Source organism: Anomaloglossus baeobatrachus, chromosome 5, assembly GCF_048569485.1.
Source record: "Anomaloglossus baeobatrachus isolate aAnoBae1 chromosome 5, aAnoBae1.hap1, whole genome shotgun sequence".
In the NCBI taxonomy this organism is placed as follows: domain Eukaryota; kingdom Metazoa; phylum Chordata; class Amphibia; order Anura; family Aromobatidae; genus Anomaloglossus; species Anomaloglossus baeobatrachus.
In genome coordinates this window covers 159,500,134-159,520,317 of record NC_134357.1, presented here as the reverse complement: position 1 = coordinate 159,520,317, position 20,184 = coordinate 159,500,134, and the positions used below count along the sequence as shown (strand labels likewise).

Below are 20,184 nucleotides of genomic sequence, written 5' to 3'. Positions count from 1 at the left end.
ACTAACAATGAGTTGGAGTGTGCAAAGGGCAGGAGGGTACAGTGCCAGGTTTGTGGGTCTCTGGGTAGAGGAAAGGAAGCCTGCTTTTCTATCCCTCCTAATGTGGAAATGCAGCGAGGAAATCCCTGACCTTAGCTACACAGACGCTGTCATCTTGTGTAGCTGTTAAACTCTGTTTTAAACTCTGTCACCTATGGCTCTGACCCTGCCGGTATGAGCCCTTAAAAGGACTGATAGAAAGTGCTATCCCTAAGCTGTCCAGCGCTGTGTATGGAGCGTATACAGCAGTATCGGCGATAGGAGCTGCGCCAGTGATGTCTGACACCAAGGATGCAGAAGGCAGATAATGGCGTGCTGGAGGAAAATGTCCGGTTTTATAATGCAGGGACATGTGACATGGACATCCTATCACACATGCCGATGCTTCTCTGGCTAAAAGTACACTTAGCTGTGTGTGTGTCTGGGATTGGCTGACATGCTGGCCCTGTTCCCGCACACTATACACTGAAATGTCATAATAGTGTGAGTCACAGAGTGACTTAGACTATTACAGCGGAAAGCCAGCTAGGAATTAGCTATTTTTTTTGCTGCTAGAACCGTTCTCGAACGTATCTTGAACTATCGTGCTTTAGCAAAAAAGCTCGAGTTCTAGTTCGATCTAGAACAGCCCCCAAAATCACTCGAGCCATGAACTGGAGAACCTCGAACCGCGAACCGCGATCAACTCTAGTGATTATGTGATACATGGCTGGGCCAAGTCTTTGAGAGCTAAAGTGGCTCGTGTTTACTCTGTGCAGTAATTAATGAAAGGGGTCCGAAGTAAATGAACCATGTTATGACATTGATATGATGAAATATGGCAAGTGAACAATGATTGTTTTCATGAATGTCTCCTTTAATTGGATAATTTCTATTTTGATGGATACTTACAATTAGAGATGAGCGAACCGGTCGCGGTTTGGCTCGAGTTCGGTTTGCCGAACGGACGTCTCGTTCGAGTTCGGTTCGGCGAACGTTCGTCGAACCAAACTCGAACCGCATAGGAAACAATGGCAGGCAATCACAAACACATAAAAGCACCTAGAAAACACCCTCAAAGGTGTCCAAAAGGTGACAAACAACTCACAACACAACACAAACACATGGGAAAGTGACAAGGACATATACTCATACGAAAACAAAACAGCAGGACAAGGAAAAAGAGGAGGAGACACAGATATAGGCATGGCAAGCCCTTCTAAAATCATGTAAAACAATGCAAGGTGACTCCAAGCGGAGTCTCCATTTTTTCCAAAAATTGGGCCACACAGACACCCCATCAGTGGCAGCACTTGTGCCCAGTTGTACACTTCACAGCTAGATTTGCATCAAGCACATTCAAAATACACAAGCATTTACTCTCCCCAGGATGACACAGGGGTAGTAAATTCCTTGTGGATCCATGACTTGTTCATTTTGATGAACATTAGTCTGTCCACATTGTCACTAGACAGACGCGTGCGCTTATCTGTCAGCACACACCCAGCAGCACTTAAGACACGTTCAGAGACAACGCTGGCAGCTGGACAACACAAAATCTCCAAGGCGTAAGTGGAGAGCTCTGGCCATTTTTCAAGATTTGAAGCCCAAAATGTGCAAGGCTCCATTTGCAAAGTAATGGCATCGATGTTCATTTGGAGATACTCCTGTATCATCCTCTCCAGCCATTCACTATGTGTCAGACTTGTTGTCTCTGGTGGCCTTGCAAAGGAGGGTCTAAAAAAATTATGAAAAGATTCAATAAAATTGCTGTTACCAGCACCATATACGGTGCTACTGGTACGGGTAGACTGTTGAAGATGACGACACCGTCCCATGTTTGTCAAGTTACAACTGGGAGATTCACTCCCTGCACCTGCATGGTTGTTTGGTGGAAAAGCTGAGCTAAGATCGAGTAACAGCTTCTGCTGATACTCCTGCATACGTGTGTCCCTTTCTATGGCTGGAATTATGTCACAAAATTTGGACTTGTACCAGGGATCTAATAGTGTGGAAAGCCAGTAGTCATTATCACTTCTAATTTTGACAATATGAGGGTCATGTTGGAGGTAGTGCAGCAAGAAGGCACTCATGTGCATGCAGAGCAAGTCTACGCTGTGTTTGTGGCATAGAGGTGCTAACCGTTCTTTCTTCCTCTGACATCACCCCCCAACCTCTTTCAACTTAAATTTGACCAAGGTCTCCCTCATCCGCTGAGTCTTCCTTGTCCATGGACAGTTCGTCCTCCATTTCTTCATGTTCTCCTGCACCTTCGTCAACATTTCGCCTGCTACCATGTGCCCTTGTTGATCCCTGTCCCCCATGGTCCCATGCCTGCCGCGTTGGTGATGATGAACGTCTGGACCTTGGTGATGTTGTTGTTGTTGTGTCTTGCGCATATGAATCCTCCTGTAGTACCTCCCCTTCCTGTTGTCCCACCCCCTAACTCCGAATAGTGTTTAGCGTGTGCTCCAGCATTTAAATGACTGGAATTGTCATGCTGATAATGGCATTGTCAGCGCTAAACATATTCGTCGCCATGTCGAAACTGTGCAGAAGGGTACATAGGTCCTTGATCTGAGACCACTCCATCAGGGTGATCTGCCCCACCTCTGCATCTCGTTGGCCAAGGCTATACGTCATGACGTATTGCACCAGGGCTCGGCGGTGCTGCCACAGTCGCTGTAACATGTGGAGAGTCGAATTCCAGCGTGTCGCCACATCGCATTTCAGGCGATGAACCGGCAAGCCGAAAGACTTCTGGAGCGATGCAAGTCGCTCAGCAGCGGTGGTTGAACGGCGGAAGTGAGCAGACAGTTTTCATGCCCTGTTCAGAAGGCCATCTAGGCGGGGATAGTGTGTTAAAAATTGCTGGACAACAAGGTTCAACACGTGAGCCATACAAGGCACGTGCGTCACCTTGCCCAGGCGAAGGGCCGCACCCAGGTTTGCAGCATTGTCGCACACGGCCTTACCAGGCTGCAGGTTGAGTGGAGACAGCCATTTATTAAACTCTGACCGCAGAGCTGACCACAACTCCTCAGCTGTGTGACTACTATTCCCAAGACATGTCAAGCTAAAGACCGCCTGATGCCGTTGCGCTCTGCTGCCAGCATAGTAATGAGGGGTGCATGATTCCTTCTGCGCAGTGAGAATGCTGGTGGCCTGACCAGGCAGGCTTGGGGCGGAGGTGGAGGACCCAGATGAGGTGGAGGAGGCAGAAGCAGTGGCGGAACTTGGACAGACAGAGGATTGACACACAAGTCGTGGGGATGGCAAGACTTGTGCAGCAGACCCTTCACCATCTATCACCATAGTTACCCAGTGCCCAGTCAGCGACATGTAACGTCCCTGTCCATGCTTACTGGTCCAAGTATCGGTGGTGAAATACACCCGTCTCCAAAATCCTGTGTGTCCACCAGGTGGAAAGGCAGCATTTCGGTAGCCAAGAGCTTACAGAGGGATAAAGTCAACCTCTTAGCTTTGTCATGGGTCGCAGGAAATGGCCTTTTATTTGTCCACATCTGAGGGACAGAGATCTGGCTGCTGTGTGTAGACGGTGTTGAGTAGGGTGTCCCTGGAAAAAGGCAGCTTTGTGAGGAAAGTGCAGGCATAGACATGATGTTGCCTTCATCCAAATTTGGTGCTATCGATGTCTGAGAGAGCTGTACACACGCACTTGTTTCCCCTTCCAAACCAACTGACGACCTACCAAGCAAACTGCCTGTTGCGGTTACAGTGGTGGAAGTTGTGCGTGGAAAACCAGGTGTGACAGCTGTCCCCACAGTCCTAAAAGATGAAGAGCGCGCGGATGCACTGGAAGGGGCAGGCGGTGGATGGTTCGCTCCGCTAGGCCACATTGCAGCACGGTGAGCTTCCCACTGGGACATATGATATTTATTCATGTGACGATTCATGGAAGAAGTTGTCAAATTGCTGAGGTTTTGCCCTCTACTAACAGAATCACGACAAATTTTACAGATCATATAAATTGGGCTATCTTTTGCTATGTCAAAAAGGACCAGGCTAGGCAAGGCTTAGAGGACATGCGACCTGCTGAGCCACCCCAACTAGTGCTCAGAGTCAGAGTGGTGGCTGAGGATGCAGTTGCAGACGTGTTACCAGTACTCCGACTCTGTCCAGGAAGGTACAAGGTAACTTCGTCGTCAGTTGAATCCTCCTCCACCGTCTCTGTTGACCTCCTCGAGGGCCTGACTGTAGGTTGACAGTAGGTGGGATCTAGAACTTCCTCATTAATTGTTGTGTTTGCACTCCCCTCACCCTCAGACCTAGCCTCTTCTTGCCCTGACCGAATATTTAAGTTGTCATCCCAATCTGGTATCTGTGTCTCATCGTCATCAGTATGTTACTCATTGTCTATTACAACAGGTGTTTCAGTTTGTGAATAAGGGTCAACATTATGCTCAGAAACTTGGTCATCACGGCCTGAATCTGAGTCACAAAGGTTTTGGGCATCACTGCAGACCATTTCCTGGTCTGTACTCACTGTAGCTTGGGAGCAGACCTCTGATTCCCAGGCTATAGTGTGACTGAACAGCTCTGCAGACTCAGCCATCTCACTTCCACCATACTGTGCAGGGCAGATGGAGACTTCAGAGCTGGGAGAAAGCAAGTGTGATTGGGATGACAACTCAGAGGACTGGTGTTTTTTGGATGCGGTAGTTGAGGTGGAGGAGAGGGCACTTGTTGGACCACTTGAGATCCATTCAAGCATTTTCTTTTTTTGGCCATCATCTACCTTTGTTCCAGTTGTTCGTGTCCGTAAAAAAGGGAGCACATCGGATTGTCCACGGTAAGTAGTAGACATCTTACTTTTGCTGGAAGATGGTCTATCTTCAGCAGATGTTAATGGAGCTTTGCCACCTTCCCCACGGACAAACCCTTTTTTTCCTTTTCCAACACGCCTCTTCCCCTTTCCACCAGCATCTGTCATTTTGCCACTCATTTTGATTGCGACAAGATTGTGCACTTAAAATGTGGTAGTAAAAATTGAGAGGTGGTGTGGATTGCAGCGGTGGTCTATCTTTATTAACAGCAGAATAAACAACAATAACTATCCCTGACAATGCAACTACGGCCCTTAAACTGGCAGCATAGTTTGCTAGCATAATTGCTTAGTAACAATGAGTTTGAGTGTGCAATGCAGAGGTGCTGCTCATAGGTTTGCACCAGTGGGACACTAATGGCAGTCCAACAGCCACTTTTAGGATGCCACTAAGTTTACTCAATGTTTGCTAGTAAAATGGCTTAGAAACAATGAGTTTGAGTGTGCAATGCAGAGGTGCTGCACGTAGGTTTGCACCTTTGGGACACTAATGGACGTCCAACAGCCACTTTTAGGATGCCGCTAAGTTTACTCAGTGTTTGCTAGTATAATGGCTTAGTAATAATGAGTTTGAGTGTGCAATGCCCAGGTGCTGCACATAGGTTTGCACCAGTGGGACACTAATAGAAGTCCAACAGCCACTTTTAGGATGCCACTAAGTTTACTCAGTGTTTGCTAGCATAATGGCTTAGTAACAATGAGTTTGAGGGTGCAATGCAGAGGTGCTGCACATAGGTTTGCTCCAGTAGGACACTAATGGAAGTCCAACAGCCACTTTTAGGATGCCACTAAGTTTACTCAGTGTTTTCTAGTATAATGGCTTAGTAACAATGAGTTTGAGTGTGCAATGCAGAGGTGCTGCACATAGGTTTGCAACAGTGTGACACTAATGGAAGTCCAACAGCCACTTTTAGGATGCCACTAAGTTTACTCAGTGTTTGCTAGTATAATGGCTTAGTAACAATGAGTTTGAGTGTGCAAAGAGCAGGAGGGTACAGTGGCAGGGTTGTGGGGCTGGGTAGAGGAAAGGAAGCCTCCTTTTCTATCCCTCCTAATGGGGAAATGCAGAGAGGAAATCCCTGACCTTAGCTACACAGACACTATCATCTTGTATAGCTGTTAAAATCTGTTTTCACGGACCTGACTGTCACCTATGGCTCTGACCCTGCCGGTATTAGCCCTTAAAAGGACTAATAGAAACTTCTATCCCTATTCTGTATAGTGCTGTGTATAGAGCGTACACAGCAGTATCGGAGACAGGAGCTACGCCAGCGGTCACTGACACCAAGACGCAGAAGGCAGATAATGGCTTGCTGGAGGAAAATGTCCATTTTTATAATGCATGGACATGTGACATGGACATCCTATCACACATGCCGTTGCTTCTCTGGCTAAAAGTCCACTTAGCTGTGTGTGTGTCTGGGATTGGCTGAGATGCTGGCCCATCCCACTACACGCGCGCGCTTAGGGAAGGAAGACAAGGAAAAAAAAAAATGGCGATCGCCATTATCCAAACAGCAGAGATCTGAATGCGCTGTTCCCGCACATTATACGCTGAAATTTCATAATAGTGTGAGTCACAGAGTGACTTACACTATTACAGTATTACAGTGGAAAGCCAGCTAGTAATTAGCTTGTCTTTTTGCTGCTAGAACCGTTCTCGAACGTATCTAGAACTATCGAGCTTTAGCAAAAAGCTCGAGTTCTAGTTCAATCTAGAACAGCCCCCAAAATAACTCGAGCCGCGAACTGGAGAACCTCGAACCGTGAACCGCGCTCAACTCTACTTACAATTATCTTGACTATTTGATGCCGATAAGTGTGAAGTTCTCTCTTATGCACTAAATTCTACATTTTTGCTACTTGTTATATTTTAGATTTTGTTATAGCATTAATGACGTTAAAAACACCTGCATATATTTAGTTTCATTTATGTTCAGAATTCTATTTTTATTGAGGAAAACAACTCAATTTGCCACATATCTCTTGTTCCCATTTATAGTACTCCTTGGTGGATAAACATGGCATTTAGCCTAAAGATCCATCTCAAGAGAAAAAAATAGCTTAGTTAATTTGACAAAATGAGAAATACTGTAACAAGAGGAAATATGATAGTGATGAGAAAATTAGATAATATTGAACATTAACAAAATCAATTAAGAAGGAATACCATATTTTTTGAAAGGTATTCAAAGTTAAGAGTTTCACTCTTAAAGTTCCAATGTAAACATTATTCTTTTGAAATAATACTCTTTAACAGTCTAAATGAAATGGTAATTGTGAAGAAGATGTTATTCCTGCTCCACTACACATAATCAATGTCAGTGTGACAAATCCACTGTTGTCTATACAGTCTTCACAGATGAAATAAGAACCATTGTAACATGCTGCTCCACTGAGTTTAGGTTTAATCACACTTAAGTACAATACTTGTTTAGCTCTGAGATCAAGAGCAGTCAATAACAAGGTTAACAGAGCATCCTTTAAACATTGATCTGTCTGGTTAAGTATCTGTAGATATCATGGGCTTGGGACATTACTATTGTTAGGTGTATTGTAAGGGAACATAAGCAATTCTTGGTGATTTCTGGATTAAAAAAATCAAGTCAATCTGCAGTGCTGTTAATCCTTTTACGACCGAGGACATAACAGTATATCCTAAATCATGAAGGGGTGATCACTACTGGCAGCTGCAGGGAGCCGATGATGATCCTCACACATCTGCTGATTTGATTTGCCATCAGAGGCCTTGTGATGCAATCTTGGGGAGCCCATAGTTGCCATTGTCATATGATGGCTCCTGTCGCTATCATGATATACTTCCTATTACTCCGACAGACAGCCGGCTGTAACAAGAAAGCAACATTTCTCCTGATTAGAGAAATGCTGCTCTGATCAGGAGAAATGAATGAGCGATCAGATTGCTGATTCTTATAGTCCCCTAGAGGACTAGTAAAATAAAAAAAAGTGAAAAAAGGTTTTAAAAAAATAAAAACTCAAATCACCCCTCATTTGTCACATTGAAAATTAAAGGGTTAAAAAAATAAAAATATACACATATTTGGTATCTCTGATTTCAGAAACGCCAGATCCAAATATAAAATCAATGAATCTGATCGGTAAACAGCGTAGCGGCAAAAAAATTTTAAACGCCAAAAGTAAGTTTTTGGTCATCCAAAATTTTGTGCAAAATGCAATAATAGGCAATCAAAACATATCATCTGCGCAAAAATGGAACCATTAAAAATGTCAGCTTGAGTCTCAAAAGTAGAGATGAGCGATCCGGTTGCGGTTCGGCTCGAGCTTGGTTCGCCGAACGGAGGTCGCGTTCGAGTTTGGTTCGGCGAACTGGTTGGGCGAACCACTCGAACCCCATAGGAAACAATAGGAGGCAATCACAAACACATAAAAACACCTAGAAAACACCCTCAAAGGTGTCCAAAAGGTGACAAACAACTCACAACACAACACAAACACATAGGAAAGTGACAAGAACAAATTCTCATGCGAAAACAAGTAGCTTGACGAGGAAAAAGAGGACGAGACACAGATATAGGCATAGCATGCCCTTCTAAAATCATGTAAAACACCGCAAGGTGAAAGCAAGCGGAGTCTCCCTTTTTTCAAAAAATTGGGCCACACAGACACTCACCCCTTCAGTGGCAGCACTTGTGCCCCAGTTGTACACTTCACAGGTAGATTTGCATCAAGCACATTCAAAAATACGCCATCCTTAACCGTCCCCAGGATGACACCGGCGTAGTTAGCAAAGTCTTTGCTGAACCATGACTTGTTCATCTTGGATCATTTTTAGAAACACTGCAAGCAAGGGTTACTCCAAGCGGAGTCTCCCTTTTTTCCAAAAATTGGGCCACACAGACACCCCTTCAGTGGCAGCACTTGTGTCCCAGTTGTACACTTCACAGGTAGATCTGCGGATCCATGAGTTGTTCATTTTGATGAACGTTCGTCTGTCCACATTGTCACTGGACAGACGCGTGCGCTTATCTGTCAGCACACACCCAGCAGCACTGAAAACACGTTCTGAGACATCGCTGGCAGCTGGACACGACAAGATCTCCAAGGCGTAAGTGGAGAGCTCTGGCCATTTTTCAAGATTTGAAGCCCAAAATGAGCCAGGCTCCATTTGCAAAGTCATGTCATCAATGTTCATTTGGAGATACTCCTGTATCATCCTCTCCAGCTGTTGAATATGTGTCAGACTTCTTGTCTCTGCTGGCCTTGCAAAGGATGGTCTAAAAAAATTATGATACGATTCAATAAAATTGCTGCTACCAGCACCAGATACGGTTAGACTGTTGATGATGAGATCGTCGCATGTTTGTCAAGTTACAACTGGAAGATTCACTAAGTGCACCATGGTTGTTTAGTGGAAAAGCCAAGCTAAGATCGAGTAACAGCTTCTGCTGATACTCCTGCATACGTGCGTCCCTTTCTATGGCTGGAATTATGTCACAAAATGTGGACTTGTACCGGGGATCTAATAGTGTAGCAAGCCAGTAGTAATCATTACTTCTAATTTTGACAATACGAGGGTCATGTTGTAGGTAGTGCAGCAAGAAGGCGCTCATGTGTCTTGCGCAGACATGCGGACCAAGTCCACGCTGTGTTTGTGGCATAGAGGTGCTAACCGTTCTTTCTTCCTCTGACATCTCCCCCCAACCTCTTTCAACTGAAATTTGACCAAGGTCTCCCTCATTCGCTGAGTCTTCCATGTCCATGGACAGTTCGTCCTCCATTTCTTCATGTTCTCCTGCACCTTCTTCAACATTTTTCCTGCTACCATGTGCCCTTGTTGATCCCTGTCCCCCATGGTCCCATGCCTGCTGCCTTGGTGATGATGAACGTCTAAACCTTGGTGATGTTGTTGTGCCTTGCGCAAATGAATCCTCCTATAATTCCTCCCCTTCCTGTTGTCACACCCCCTAACTCCGAATAGTGTTTAGCGTGTGCTCCATTATGTAAATTACTGGAATTGTCATGCTGATAATGGCATTGTCAGCGCTAAACATATTCGTCGCCATGTCGAAACTGTGCAGAAGGGTGCATAGGTCCTTGATCTGAGACCACTCCATCAGGGTGATCTGCCCCACCTCTGCATCTCGTTGGCCCAGGCTATACATCATGACGTATTGCACTAGTGCTTGGCGGTGCTGCCACAGTCGCTGTAACATGTGGAGAGTCGAATTCCAGCTTGTCGGCTCATCGCATTTCAGGCGATGAACCGGTAGGCCGAAAGACTTCTAGAGCGATGCAAGTCGCTCAGCTGCGGCGGTTGAACAGCGGAAGTGAGCAGACAGTTTTCGTGCCCTGTTCAGAAGGCCATCTAGGCTGGGATAGTGTGTTAAAAATTGTTGGACACCAAGGTTCAACACGTGAGCCATACAAGGAACGTGTGTCCCCTAGCTCAGGCGAAGGGCCGCACCCAGGTTTGCAGCACTGTCGCACACGGCCTTACCAGGCTGCAGGTTGAGTGGAGACAACCATTTACCAAACTCAGTCTCCAGAGCTGCCCACAACTCAGCCGCTGTGTGACTCTTATTTCCAAGACATTTCAAGACAAAGACCACCTGATGCCGTTGCGCTCTGCTGCCAGCATAGTAATAAGTTGTGCGAGATCATTCTGCGCAGTTGCAACGCTGGTGGCCTGACCAGGCAGGCTTGGGGCGGAGGTGGAGGACCCAGATGAGGTTGAAGAGGCAGAAGCAGTGGAGGAACTTGGACAGACAGAGGATTGACACACAAGTCGTGGGGACGGCAGGACTTGTGCAGCAGACCCTTCACCGTCTATCACCATAGTTACCCAGTGCCAAGTCAGCGACATTTAACGTCCCTGTCCATGCTTACTGGTCCAAGTATCGGTGGTGAAATGCACCCGTTCACACACAGAGTTTCCCAAGGAAGTGGTGATGTGTGCGACATGCTGGTGTAGCGCAGGCACACCTTTCTTAGAGAAGTAGTGGCGACTGGGCATCTGGTACTGGGGCACAGCGACAGACATAAGGTCTCGATAATCCTGTGTGTGCACCAGGTGGAAAGGCAGCATTTCGGTAGCCAAGAGCTTACAGAGGGATAAAGTCAACCTCTTAGCTTTGTCATGGGTCACAGGAAGTGGCCTTTTATTTGTCCACATCTGAGGGACAGAGATCTGGCTGCTGTGTGTAGACGGTAGTGAGTAGGGTGTCCCTGGAAAAATGCAGGTTTGTGAGGAAAATGCAGGCGTAGACATGATGTTGCCTTCATCCAATGTTGGTGCTATCGATGTCTGAGAGAGCTGTACACATGCACTTGTTTCCCCTTCCAAACCAACTGACGACCTACCAAGCAAACTGCCTGTTGTGGTTACAGTGGTGGAAGGTGTGCGTGGAAAACCAGCTGTGACAGCTGTCCCCAAAGTCCTAGAAGATGAAGAGTGCGCGGATGCACTGGAAAGGGCAGGCGGTGCATGGTCCGCTCCGCTAGGCCGCATTGCAGCACGGTGAGCTTCCCACTGGGACATATGATATTTATTCATGTGACGATTCATGGAAGAAGTTGTCAAACTGCTGAGGTTTTTTCCTCTACTAACAGATTCCTGACAAATTTTACAGATCACATGATTTGGGCGATCCTTTGCAAGTCAAAAAGGACCAGGCTAGGCAAGGCTTAGAGGACTTGTGACCTGCTGAGCCACCCCGACTAGTGCTCAGAGGCACAGTGGTGGCTGAGGATGCAGTTGTAGACGTGCTACCAGTACTCCGACTCTGTCCAGGAAGGTGCAAGGTAACTTTGTCGTCAGTTGCATCCTTCTCCACCGCCTCTGTTGACCTCCTCGAGTGCCTGACTGTGGGTTGACAATAGGTGGAATCTAGAACTTCTTAATCAAGCATTGTGTTTGCACTCCCCTCACCCTCAGACCTAGCCTCTTCCTGTCCTGAACGAATATTTAAGTTGTCATCCCAATCTGGTATCTACGTCTCATCGTCATCAGTATGTTCCTCATTGTCTCTAACAACAGGTGTTACAGTTTGTGAATAAGGGTCAACATTATGCTCAGAAACTTGGTCCTCACAGCCTGAATCTGAGTCACAAAGGTTCTGGGCATCACTGCAGACCATTTCCTGGTCTGTACTCACTGTAGCTTGGGAGCAGACCTCTGATTCCCAGGCTATAGTGTGACTTAACAGCTCTGCAGACTCAGCCATCTCTGTTCCACCATACTGTGCAGGATGGATGGAGACTTGAAAGCTGACAGAAAGCAAGTGTGATTGGGATGACAACTCAGAGGACTGTTTTTTTTGGATGCGGTAGTTGAGGTGGAGGAGAGGGCATTTGTTGGACCACTTGAGATCCATTCAAGCATGTGCTTTTTTTGTGCATCATCTACCTTTGTTACAGTTGTTCGGGTCCGTAAAAAAGGGAGCACATCGGATTGTCCACGGAAAGTAGTAGCCATCTTACTTTTGCTGGAAGATGGTCTATCTTCAGCAGATGTTAATGGAGCTTTGCTACCTTCCCCACGGACAAAAACCTTTTTTTCCTTTTCCAACACGCCTTTTCCCCTTTCCACCAGCATCTGTCATTTTGCCACTCATTTTGGTAGCGACAAGATTGTCAACTTAAAATGTTGTAGTAAAAATTGAGAGGTGGTGTAGATTGCAGAGGTTATCTAGCTTTTTTGGCATCTGAAGAAACAACACTGACTATCCCTGACAATGCAACTATGGCCCTTAAACTGGCAGCACAGTTTGCTATTATAATAACTTAGTAAAAATGAGCAGGAGGGTGTAATGCAGAGGTGCTAGAAATTGCTTGTCACCAGTAAAACACTAATGGAGTCCAACAGCCACTTTTTGGATGCCACTAAGTTTCAGCAGTGTTTGCTATTATAATAGCTTAGTAAAAATGAGCAGGAGGGTGTAATGCAGAGTTGTTGGAAATTGCTTGGCAACAGTGGGACACTAATGGAATCCATCAGCCACTTTTTGAATGCCACTAAGTTTCAGCAGTGTTTGCTATTATAATAGCTTAATAAAAATGAGCAGGAGGGTGTAATGCAGAGGTGGTGGGACTTGCTTGGCAAAAGTGGCACAATAATGGAGTACAGCAGCCACTCTTTGGATGACACTCACTGGCAGCACTCTTTTCAATTTAAATGGCTTTGCAAAAATGTGCAGGAGGGGAGAATACAGAGGTGGTGGGACATGCTTGGCACAAGTGGCACAATAATGGATTGCAAGAGCAACTTTTTGGATGCCACTAACTGGCAGCACTCTTTTCAATTAAAATGGCTTTGCAAAAATGTGCAGGAGGGGAGAATGCAGAGGTGGTGGGACTTGCTTGGCACAAGGGGCGCAATAATGGAGTACAAGAGCCAATTTATGGATGTCACTAACTAGCAGCACTCTTTTCAATTAAAATGGCTTTGCAAAAATGTGCAGGAGGGGAGAATGCAGAGGTGGTGGGACTTGCTTGGCTCAAGTGGCACAATAATGGAGTACAACAGCCACTTTTTGGATGCCACTAACTGGCAGCACTCTTTTCAATTAAAATTGCTTTGCAAAAATGTTCAGGAGGGGAGAATGCAGAAGTGGTGGGAGTTGCTTGGCACAAGTGGCACAATAATGGAGTACAGCAGCCACTCTTTGGATGGCACTAACTGGCAGCACTCTTTTCATTTAAAATGGCTTTTCAAAAATGTGCAGGAGGGTACAGTGGCCGGGTTGTGGGTCAGTGTAGAGGAAAGGAAGCCTCACTTTCTATCCCTGCTAATGGTGAAATGCAGCAAGGAATTTCCTGAGCTTAGGTACACAGATGCTGTTATCTGAAGCTGTATACAGCGTTTCCACGGACCTTACTGTCACCTATGGCTCTGAGCCAGATAAAATTAGCCCTGAAAAGGTCTGAAATAAACTTCTGTCCCTAATCTGTAGAGCGCTGTGTGTAGAGCGTACACAGCAGGACCGGCGACAGGAGCTGCATGAGCGGTGACTGTCACCCAGACGCAAAAGGCAGATAATGGCGTACTGAGGGAAAATGTTCGTATTTATAATGCAAGGACATGTGACATGGACAGCCTATGACACATGCCCTTGCTTGTCTGGCAAAAAGTCCACTTAGCCGTGTGTGTGTCTGGGATTGACTGACATGCTAGCCGCCCCACTAAACGCGCGCTTAGAAAAAAAATTGTCGATCCGCATTTTCTCAGCAACACAGATCTAAAAACCGTCCCCCCCGCAAACTATACGCTGAAATTTGATAATAGTGTGAATCCCAGAGTGACTCACACTATTACAGTGAAAAGCCAGCTAGTAATTGGCTAGGCTTTTTGCAGATAGAACCGTTCTCGAATGTAACTCGAGCTGCCAAACTTTTAGCAAAAAACTCGAGTTCTAGTTCTATCTAGAACACCCCTCAAAATCACTCGAACCACGAACTGGCGAACCGCGAATCACAAACCGTGCTCAACTCTACTCAAAAGTAAGCCATCACTGAGCCCCGTATCCCAAAAATTGAGAACACTACATTCATGCAGCACAGCTGGACGCGACGCTGGAGGTCCGTGGATTACGCCGGACATGGAGGGTTTGTCGGGGTTAATAAATTGGTGATGAGGGACTTTGTTATTGTTTTTTATTTCTAATAAAGGATTTTTTCGTGTGTGTGTGTTTTTTAACTGTAATTTACAGATTAATCATGGAAGGAATCTCGGGGAGACGCCTGACATGATTAATCTAGGATTTAGTGGCAGCTATGGGCTGCCATTAACTCCTTATTACCCCGATTTGCCAATGCATTAGGGTAAATCGGGAAGAGCCGGGTACAGTCCTAGAACTGTCGCATCTAATGTATGCGGCAATTCTGGGCGGCTGCTGACTGATATTGTTAGGCTGGGGGGACTCCCCATAACGTGGAGCTCCCCATCCTGAGAATACCAGCCTTCAGCTGTATGGCTTTATCTGGCTGGTATTAAAATTGGGGGGACCGCACGCCATTTTTTTTAATTATTTATTTATGTATTTTACTGCACAGTATAGACACGCCCACCGGCTGCTGTAATTGGGTGCAGTGAGACACCTGTCACTCAGCGTGGGGGCGTGTCTCACTGCAACCAATCATAGGCGCCTGTGGGCGTGGAAAGCAGGGAATATGAGATGGCTGTGTGCAGAGCACAGCGCGCCCGCCAGTATAAAGGCTCGGTCACGCTGTGCAGGCCGGCCAATCACTGCAATTCCACAACTAACAGGGCTGTGGCATTGCAGTGGTCTGCCAGCCAATCCCTACATGAGGGCTGGCTCTCAAAAGAGAGCCAACATGCAAAGATGAAGACCATGAGTACAGCACGAGTATCGCGAAATTACTCGGTACCCGCCGAGTAGCCCGAGTACAGTGATACTCGTGCGAGTACCGAGTAGTAACAAGCATACTCGCTCATCACTAAACCTTATAGTAAAATAATATGTTTTTCCCACTCTGTGAGGCAGAAATTCAAATCTTTACGAATATTTAGAAAAAGGCAAGAGTCTTAAAATGGTCAAATTTAGTACAGTGGTTCATGCTGAATGATAAATTTAGTTACCTATTTGTCAGCTTACATTGTCCTCAAATCCTTTGGAAAAATGTTGGCATATTTTTATTGTATGTAAAGCTATCCCCAATATCACTAAAGTATGTTCTTTGTGCTCAGGTACTAAGTATCTTATTAGTAATCACCTGCACCACTATGGTGAGGAATGGTTTGAATAGGACATCATTATTCGGGATGATTGAATACTTCGATTATCCGGCTTCGCGATTATTTTCCGAATACCTCGCCGCTATTCGACTATTCGATGCGCAATGTAAGTCTATGAGAAGCCTGAATAGTTCCGAATAGTTGTTATTCGGGTTTCCCATGGACTTACATTGTGCATTGAATATTCGCGAATAGCGGCGAGGTATTCGGAAAATATTCGCGAAGCCGGATAATAGAAGTATTCGATCATGCCTAATCATTATCTTTAAGAACTATGTATGTAAGCAAAAATAAGGACTTGGGTAATTAGTGAGATCTCTAGCAATTATTCATTTCTTCAGTAATCTTTTAAGTATTTTTCATTTAGAGCTAACATTAGACAATACTCCAGAACTGTAGAAAAATACATGGAATGCACAATCAAAAAGATCTAATATCATTAGAAAAAATTTACAAAACTGAACATGAGGTTCTCAGTTAAGCATTCTAATCAAACTGTAAGAAGTCCAATGCCACGTCATAGTAAATCTTTCAGTGGGCTATGCACCAACCATCATCACAGCAACAGCGCACCATCAGGATGGGTGAAATGGTTTCCCACAACACGTGCTTCTTAGCTAAGTCCTGTGATTCCAGGCCACAACACTCCACAAGCCCAAAATCATAGCAACAGTGCCCAAAGAACAGTACTAGATGACAAGTGAATAGATCTAAAAGACTCACCTTTCACACGTTCTCAGACTGTGAGCTGGGCGCACAAAAAGGCTGAACCCTTATTGCAGTTTCTTGTTAATTTAAAAACAACTGGGTCAAATGGGAGGACTGCTGGTCTAAATAAAACAAAAAAAGATGCCATATGCCATTCAATATGCCAGAACTGTGGAAAAAAATACATGGACTGCAAATCCAAAAATCATACATTGATCTATTTTGCTGGACAAAAATATACAAAACTGAACATGAGGTTCGTAAGGCTGCTTTACACGGTACGATTTCATATGCAATCTCATATGCGATGCGACACGCCCAGGTCGTATATACGATCTGCAAAGATCGTACATAGGTTGTCTCTGAGCCGTCACACGTGCATATTCTAAACGAAGCCACATCGATCAATATCTCGTTAGATCTAGGAGATCGTGTTAAGGATGACACCAGCATATTACTCACCTTTTCCGGGAATGAAAGAGGCATGAACAGTTGGTAACATCAATCATAGCGGTGAATCATAACCCTGTTCACTATATGGTAAAACTAAGGTGTTTGTATGATGCCTCAGGTCAATACAAGTTCATAACAAACATGTATACTTTTACTGTTAGCTAAGGGGTTAAAAAATTGATAAGTTTGTCCAAAAACAGAATTGTGCTTTTGTCGTCATTTTCTGAGACCCATAGAGTTTTAATTTTTGAGATCTTAGGCTTAGTAATGGCTTATTTTTTGCATCTTGAGCTGATGGTTTTAATTATACCGTTTTGTGTAGATGCTTACTTTTAGATCACCTCTTATTTCATTTTAAATAATTTTGCGGTTACCAAAGAACAAAATTTTGGCATTTGGAATTTTTTTTTATCGCCACGCCATCTACCAATCAGATTAATTTATTTTAGATTTTGCTAGTTTGGGTATTGCTGAGCATGACAATACCAAATATGTGTTTTTTTTATTATTTTATTGTTTTATTTTCAATGGAGCGAAAGGGTAGTGATTTGAACTTTTGTGTTTTTTTATTTTTTCACACTTTTTCAAACTTTTTTTTACATTTTTTTATTTATTTTACTAGTCCCCCTAGGTGACTTTATCAGTGCCTAGTCTGATCATCTGTTAATTTCTGCTGATCAGAGCAGCATCGCTGTTATCAGCAGAAGGTGGGTGGGGGAAACAGTGCAAATGTATGAGTTAATGAGTGGCCCTAGAAGTAGTGTTACAGCTGCACTGAGACTGGTAAGTATAACCTGTCTAGTTTATTATTTTCTTTCTTTTTCCTTTCTTTTTTTAATTACCCATTTGAACGGATCTGAATAGTTACCCAGAGTTCCCTGGGAACTCCAACCCAGGATTGGTGCACGGGTACAAGGTAACCAGCGAGGATCCAGACTTTCATAGTCTGAGTTTATGCATCACCAGTCACAGTTTAGTGCTTAATACCAAAAAGCTGGGTTTGTATCCTAGGTCATGTGTCTTCCAGCCAGACCATGATCCCATACATACTTCAAGAAGCACCCATAAATAGATGGAAATAAAGCACTATAGAGTTATGAAGTGGCAGCAATGAGTCCAGATCTAAATCCTTTAAACACGTGTGGAGAGATCTTAAGGGTACTTTACACACAACGATATCGCTAACGATATATCGTCGGAGTCACGGTGTTCGTGATGCACATCCGGCGCTGTTAGTGATATCGTTGTGTGTGACTAAAAGGAGCGACGATCAACGATCGCAAAAACGTCAAAAATCGTTGATCGTTGACACGTCGCTGCTCTTCATATCGTTGGTGGTGCATGCCGCTGGTTGTACGTCGTTCCTGCGGCATCACACATCGCTATGTGTGACACCGCAGGAACGACGAACATCTCCTTACCTGCGTCCACCGACAATGAGGAAGGAAGGAGGTGCGGCATGTTCCAGCCGCTCATCTCCGCCCCTCCTCTGCTATTGGGCGGCTGCTTAGTGACGCCACTGTGACGCCGAACGAACCACCCCCTTAAAGGAGAGATTGTTCGGTGTCTCTAGCGACGTCGCTAAGCAGGTATGTGTGTGTGACGCTGCCGTAGCGATATTGTTCGCTACGGCAGCGATCACACCCATGACGAAACAACGATGTGGGTGGGTGCTATCGCGCACGACATCACTAGCTATCGCAAGCGATGCCGCAGCATGTAAAGCACCTTTTAAAGTTGCTGTTGGGAAATTTACCAATCTGTCAAAGTATAAAATTCTTTAAACCACGTATTAAATGCTAAAAATAAAGAACAAATTGTAAAGCCCAAACAGCCATTTTTCAGTCGCAATAATACTTTCCAAAATGTAATAACAATAATAATAATAATAATATTAATTATAACATCAAGAAGTCAAAGGTAACACAAAATTATGTAAAAAAATGTAATCTAATCGCTTGACAAATGCTTAAAGTGTATAATAGAATTTGATTCTGTTAACCAATTTAAGCAGTTTTCTTGTGAATGTTAAATTGTGATATACCTACTTTCAGCCATGTGATGACCATTGTAATGGCTTCCCTCAATGATATCCATCCTAATAGCGTATTTTCGCAAATGATTGCTTAATTTTCGTGGTAAAATCCAGATTACTCTTTAAAGGGGTAGACGCATTTTCAAAATATTATCCCAATATTTAATGGGTGTAATAATATTTGAATGTATTTTTAGAACATTAGCAGCATATTGGGGTAATCTCATTTCCAAGATCCTATCCCAATATATAGAAGATGTAATGATAATATTAGCAAATACCTACAATTAAAAATGTAGTATAGTTCTCCTGTTAACTATGTCTCTTACCTCATGTGGTGGGCATTGCAGCATAGGTATCCATGGTTACAGACACACGTAGAGACAGTTAGTTGCAAGTGGTCGTAACCATGGACAACTGAGATACTGTAATACCCTGCACATGAGGTAAGAGACATAACTAATCAGGGTAACTATAATGCATTTCTAATTGGAGGTACTTGCTAATATTATTACCCCTACTACATATTGGGATAGATCTTGTAGATGGGAATACCAATTAAGCTGCCAATACTATAACAATACATTGTAATTTTGTGTCCTTTGATGGATAAGCAAATATATTTGTACTTCATTCTTCTTATATATTTTTACATATGTATATTATTTATTGCTGTTTTTAATGGTTTGTTTTGTTTTCCTAACATTTAAAAACATGATTTTTGTTATAGAACATTTCAAGACTTGGCCAAACAAATGGATTTATCTTATGGGACAGTAAAAGATTCAGCAGTATATGAATATTTTAAAGCGAAAGGAACTAACACTCTGGAACAGGACAGCACATTTGCAGAACTCTGGAGAACTATTAGCAAAAACAATGGAGCTGAAAATTGTGTATCCAGTCCATCAGAAGGTATTAGGAAGGTAAGGAAGATATCTTCATTCATTATTAGCAATAACTTTGAGATAGAATCATGACTATAGCAATTATGCCTCCTATGTATCTTTATTATGTATGGATATGAATACAGAATATGTTTAATACATTTTAGAGGGTAAAAGTTTTTTATTTTTAAAAGGTATCAACCACTGAGGACTTCAGTTCTTTTAAACAATTTTATATTTTTAAAGATGTTAAAAAATTGGAAAGCCATTTGTGATGAAAACAAAAGGAAGAATATTATTGTATGTCGTAAATGAAAGTCATATTGACAACACACAAAAAATGCCATTATAAGGCCATGTTTCCATTTGCAAAAACACTGTTTTTTCTAATGCATTTTTTCTGCAAAATACACAAAATTATTCTGCTTTGATTACAGCATAATTGCTGCATTTTTTTATCCAATTTATTCTTTTTTATGCTTTTTGGGTGAAAATTTCTTGC

General features: G+C 43.8%; 1 protein-coding gene across 3 annotated transcripts in view; it reads left to right on the top strand.

The window, feature by feature from the left end:
* Window positions 1-20,184, top strand: part of GRID1 (glutamate ionotropic receptor delta type subunit 1) — a 1,874,363-nt gene that overhangs the window by 1,678,539 nt on the left and 175,640 nt on the right. For all 3 annotated transcript variants that reach the window (XM_075348983.1, XM_075348986.1, XM_075348985.1), the window contains exon 13: window positions 19,526-19,721. In XM_075348983.1, coding sequence (XP_075205098.1) covers window positions 19,526-19,721 — 196 coding nt within the window. The remainder of the gene's footprint in view (window positions 1-19,525; window positions 19,722-20,184) is intronic.